The sequence below is a fragment of the Varanus komodoensis genome, unplaced genomic scaffold (assembly GCF_004798865.1).
Source record: "Varanus komodoensis strain SLA01 unplaced genomic scaffold, ASM479886v1 scaffold89, whole genome shotgun sequence".
NCBI lineage: Eukaryota > Metazoa > Chordata > Lepidosauria > Squamata > Varanidae > Varanus > Varanus komodoensis.
The window spans coordinates 217,219-222,846 of record NW_025336587.1 but is presented as its reverse complement, the minus strand read 5'-3'; the positions used below and the strand labels follow the sequence as shown (position 1 = coordinate 222,846).

Here is a 5,628-nt window from a genome sequence, read left to right as displayed (position 1 = left end):
TCTGTGGTAGGTGAAGAAAGTAACTATCCCCATCATGGAATAATTTTCCCAGAGAAGCTCGCCTGGCACCTACGTTCCACTCTTCGTGACACCAGGAAAAGACTTCCTTATTGCCCACAAATTTTAGTTGCAGGCCTTTTACATTCTGTATCATATTTTAAATCTGTGTCCTGCTCTAAGGTCTTAAACTTGTTCTTGTTCTTATTTTTTACTGCAGTTGTAACTATTTACACTTTTAGACCATACTTTGGGTGTATTTTCTGCGTTCCAATTGTTTTGCAAACTGCCCAGAGAGCTTCTGCTATCAGGCAGTAGAAACAAAACAATAGAAAACAATTATTTAATAAATAATCAATAAAAATCTGTTCTGAATCTCCCACTATTCCATTTTCTGGGATGATTCCTTTGGGTCCCAGTATTATTTTCTACACACCATCCATCCTTTTGTGCACATTTATCACAACTCCCCTCACACACTTTCATTTCGAAGCAAAACAGCCCCAGACTTTGCAACCTTTCCTTGTAGGGGAATTGCTCCGTTCCCTTAATCATTTGGGTTTCCTGTTTTTGTAGCTTCTTTGGGTGTTGTAACAAATATGACATTCCAAGTACTGGATTTCTGTATGGACTGCACAATCCTGACATTTTCATTTCCTGCTGTTTGAACGGTCCTAAAATGCGCTCTGAACTGAATTTTGGAAAGGGCCAGGAACTCCAGCTTGGCCCTCCTGTGGCCCCTGGTCACTCACTAGGGCCAGAGCTAGACTGCAGGTTGTTCTGCTCCGTCATTTGGCTCCCTGTGGTCCTAAAAGACCTACCTGTTGTCGCTGAGGAGTAAAAGGACGGAGCCATTCTGGATCTGGGCTTCCTTGACCGTCTCATCTTCCGCGAGCTGCCGGGCATTGTAATAAAACGTCTTTTTCCAGGAGGTGATGCCCTCCCGGACCAGAAGGGCCCGCAAGTCCATCATGTTATCCGTGGGCCGGACAGTAAGTGGGAGCAGCAGATCTTCCTCAGCCAGGTGGACTTTGATGTGGTACTTCTTCCAACGGGAGAGGCTCCTCCGTAGTGTCTCCATTCCCTCTGGCTTTGGAAAAGAAGCTCAGATGGCCACAGAAAAAAGCATGAAGTTGCTCTAGGAAGGACAGAAGAAACTCCCAGCACAGGTTTCGGAAGAGAATACTACCACCCTTCAGGTCTGGCTAAACCGGTTCCAGCTGACTGTGGAGCTGCATGCTTCTCATTCCGAGGAAGAGAGCAACTTGTCCCGGGAGTGTCACAGCCTGCTTGTTTTTGAGGCGTACAGAAGGCGCAGTGTGTGCTCTGCATGCATAGAGCCTTGGGTTGGTCCCCAAGATCTCCATGAGCAGGAGGCACGAAAGATCTCCACACAGCTCCCTCTTGGGGCACCCAGGGACATGTAAGGATTTTGTTTCCATTTGCAAATTGTGAGTACCTGCTCCACACGCACCCCAAAGAGAAACACGAGCACAGCTTTCAAAGCGTGCTTCCACATCTCTGAGCAGCATTTGAAAAATGTGTAGCTGCACGTCTAAAAATGTGCCATTCCCCTGCTGTGCACAAATGCCCCCTAGGTGAGCCAGTCTGCCTCATGCATATTTTCACATTTTAGCCTGTGGAAGATGTGCATTTTCCTTCACTTTTAAAAATCTATCTATCTATCTATCTATTATATGGAATGTTTCTAACCCATCCAATTACTATGTATCTCTGGACAGCTTACAAAAAAGCATATTTTAATAAATTTTAAATATTTTTAAAAAGCATTTTTAAAATATATTTTAATAAATTTCAAATATTTTTAAAAAGCATTTTTAAAATATATTTTAATAAATTTTAAATATTTTTAAAAAGCATTTTTAAAATATATTTTAAAAGCATATTTTTATGCCTAATTTGCATATGGTTCTGAAAAGTAAAAATGAAATGGCCCCTGAGAGTGTCAGATCCATGAAACTTGGGAAAAGCTGTTCCAGTGTGCCTGCATGGTACAGTGCAGGAATGCTGTCAGAGTATTGCTCTGGGAACCTGGGGCAAGAGGAGTCCCCCCTCTGCCATGAAGCTCACAGGGTGACTTTGCACCAGTCAGAGACTCCGCCTGCCTCGCAGGGTTGGCGTTCTGCAGATAAGATTGAGTGCAGCAGGAGGAGAACGCAGTAAGCCACCTTGAGTTCTCTTTTTTTGAAGGCAGAATATCAAGCTAATAAAACAAACAATTAATTAATTTCTAGGGTGGAGATGTCTGAAACCAGGCTATGCCTATCCACATAGAAATTATTCTTCATTACCTTTCTGTACCCCCATAGCTGTTTGGGGAGTTCACAACAGTGAGTCACCCATCCAGATTTCAAGCAGAGCTGACCCTGCTTAGCTTCCAAGATAAGGCAGGACCAGGCATTCCAGGCTATACAGAAGCTTATGTAGCTCTATTACATATCAGGGTGGCCCAGCTGAAGCTCATGAGCCCCTTGCAGCTCTTTGAGATTATTTTGTAGCTCACTGCCCAAGAGCTACATGGGCACCCACTTGCTGATCACTGCCCAACAACAGCGCTCACGGGCGCCCACTTGCCATTTCCTCTTGCTGTCACCCCACAGGCACCCATCTGCAGCTCTGAAACACCTGGCATTTAACCTATGTAGCTTTTCCGTTGAGCAGGTCTGCCCACTTCTGTCGTATCCACAGATATGTTGCCAGGTTTCCTGCACCTGGTGTTTTGGAGGCCATCTGAACCTCGCTGAGAAAGATGACTCCAGGAAGACCCCCCAAGCCATAAGCCTGCTTCTTCAGCCCCCAAGTTGAGCACCCACCATCCAGGCATGGGTGCCCCCCACACACACACTCACCAGAAACAGCAACGCAGTCTTGTCTGGACTGAGCATCAGTTCCTTCGCTTCATCTGGTCCACTTACACTGCCAGGCACCCAGCAGGACGTCTGCTTGCAGGTGATGAATCCGAGAAAATTCATGCTGCATCTCAGATTGCCTAGAAATGAATGGCCTTTGTACCAACTGGCCATGGAAAGCCTTCTCCAGCATGAAAACAAAGCACAGGGCCTGTGTATTTACAGGTGATGAAAGAAGTCAGTACAAAGAACACAATCCTGTTTTTTGCATTTTGCAGTCCCCCGGAGAATTGGAAAGGATCTTTTCTTCTCATCTGAGTTAAAGCCCCATTTCAGAGATAAACAGACTGCCTGCAAATCCACTGACACCAGCTACAAAGCAGAGAGAGATCGCAAACATTTAAAGAGATAGAGTAGGCCAGGCCTGCTTTGTGCTTTGGCCATATGAGCGCATTTTTCGCATAATAAGGCATGCAGAAAGTGAGTGTTAAGGAGGTACATTTCCCCCCTTCATATGACAACAACAGCTTACATGTATTAAATGATTAAGATGAGGGCATTGCATTTATACCCCTTTTGTCCATTTGCGAGGAACCCAAGTTCTCTTCTTCTCCATGTCATCCACACAACAACATCCTTGTGAGGAGGTTGGGCTGAGTCCATGACTGGCCCTCAGTCATCCTGTGAGCTTCCCAGCCAAGTTTTACCTTCTCATGATCTGCCCTATGGGAAAGGAGCAGTATATCAATACTAAAACAAATTAATAAAATAAGTGGAGACTAGAACCTGGTACTCCCTTAGATTTGCTTACAGCTGGGGTTGAAGGTTATGATGAGAGACAGCGTGATGTGGTGATTAGAAATGCGGGACGGGGACTCAGGGGATCTGGGTTCTAGTCCCCACTGAGTCATGGGTGACTTCAGGAAAGTCACTGATTCTCAGCCCAACCTACTTTGCAGGGCTGTTTTTGTGCAGTAAGATTGAGAGAAGAGGAATGACGGAAGCTGCCTTGAGTTCCATGGAAGAAAAAACAGGGAGATGCAAATACACTTGGGGGGGGGGGGTCTGGGGCCACTTGCAGGGGGGGGGGGCTGAACAGTGCCAGCTCCAGGTTTTCACAGATTTCTTATCCTCTGCCCACTCCTGCCATCATCACCAGCTGCTCTTCCTCTTCCTTCTCATGGCCACCATTTCCTGTTGGGCAGGGAGCAAGCCCACAATGATGCTTCTCCTCATCACTGGTCCAGAGGGAGGTTCACGAACTGTGGGAGACCGGAAATGTGGCGGCTGCAGCAGGGGCTTCCACAGTTTAACTCTGCAGGAGGTGAAGAAGCCCAGAATTGCATCTGTCCTAAATCTCCCACTGCTCAGCTTCCTGCCTCTGAAATCGCATCGGTTATTGCAGCGTCCTCTGTAAACAAGGAACAATTTTGGAGAGGGGATGTTCAACGAGACCTTGAAAGGTAGAAAACAGCAGCATCCTTGCTGTGACCCTAATCCTGACCAGCTGCTAATCTGAAGTAGGAAGGAAAGCGCACAATGTTGGCACAATGTTCGGCTGAGACATGAGAAGCATCCAAGCCTTAAACCTCGTCTCTGTTTTCTGTCATGATGAGCCACCCAGCTCTCAACCCCGTTCCTCCACTCCAACAGGCAACATAATAATGATCTACTTTCCAGGCTTGGCACAAGGTAAAGCACGCATTGTATTCGGAACACTACAGAGCAACACTAAATATAGTTCCATTTTCTACTTGTGGCCTCGAAGGCAGACTCTTCTTACATAAGAGTAAAACACTTCTCTTAATGGTGTGCAACTCTAGCAAAGAGCACCAGAGAGTTCTGAAGTCAATCTGCTTCTTAGGCTTCCCGGGAGTGCTTCTGGAGGTTCACAAGATCGCACGCTCCAGTGGGGGCAAGTTTGGTGTGGTGGAGGGACAGCCCTCAGCTGAATTTCTGGATTCTGGGTTCCCTCCTACATGAGAAGGAAGAGAGGGGTGGGGGTGGAGTTCAGAGAGGGAATCCCAGATTAGTAGAGTTGGAAGGGGCCGGGGGCCGTCAGGCCCAACCCCTTGCTCAGTGCAGACGCCCAGTCACACCCTCCCTCTCAGACGGCTGTTCAGTTGCATCTTGAAGCCTCCAGGGAGGGGGAGCCCACCAGCTCCCTCAGTCACGGCTTCCATTCTTGTACTGCTCCACCACAAAGTTCCTTCTGATGCTCAGCTGAATCATGGCTTCCCGTAACTCAAGCCCTTTCCCCATATCCCACACTCCTGGATGCGTGAGAAAAGGTATTTTCGTTCCTCCTTGCGACAGCCTTTGAGGTGCTAGTAGAGCGCCTGTTTTCTTCTCTTCGAGTCTCCTCTTCTCAAAGCTAAACACTCCCAGTTCTTTCAGTCTCTCATTGCAGAGCTTTGTTTCCAGTCCCTGGACCTTCCCCTGGACCCTTCCCAGCTTGTCTGCATCTTTCTTCAACCGGGATGCCCACAAATGGGCACAGGACCCCAGCCAATGCTGAGTAAGGGGGAACTAGCCCTTCACAAGATTTAGGAGTGATACTTGGCCGATGCAGCTGTGCGATTGCATTTGTGCTTTTTTTCAGCCACATCACCTTGTTGATGCAGAAGAAGAGAGAAACAAAGGTTGCAGGGAGGGAAAGAGGGAGCGACAGGGAAGAGCGAGAGAGGAAGCTGCTCCCACACTTGGGTGTGCCCAGTTCACTGGTGACCTCACCCCACCACAAGCACGAGGCCATCAACAG

The 5,628-nt window shown here is 47.4% G+C and overlaps 1 protein-coding gene across 1 annotated transcript; it reads right to left on the bottom strand.

Moving 5' to 3' along the window:
- Nucleotides 1-814: 814 nt before the first annotated feature.
- LOC123016853 (ubiquitin domain-containing protein TINCR-like) lies at nt 815-1,078 on the bottom strand. The gene has a single exon (XM_044417526.1). It carries the CDS (start codon nt 1,076-1,078, stop codon nt 815-817), a length of 264 nt encoding a protein of 87 aa, XP_044273461.1.
- Between the last annotated feature and the right edge of the window lie 4,550 nt (nt 1,079-5,628).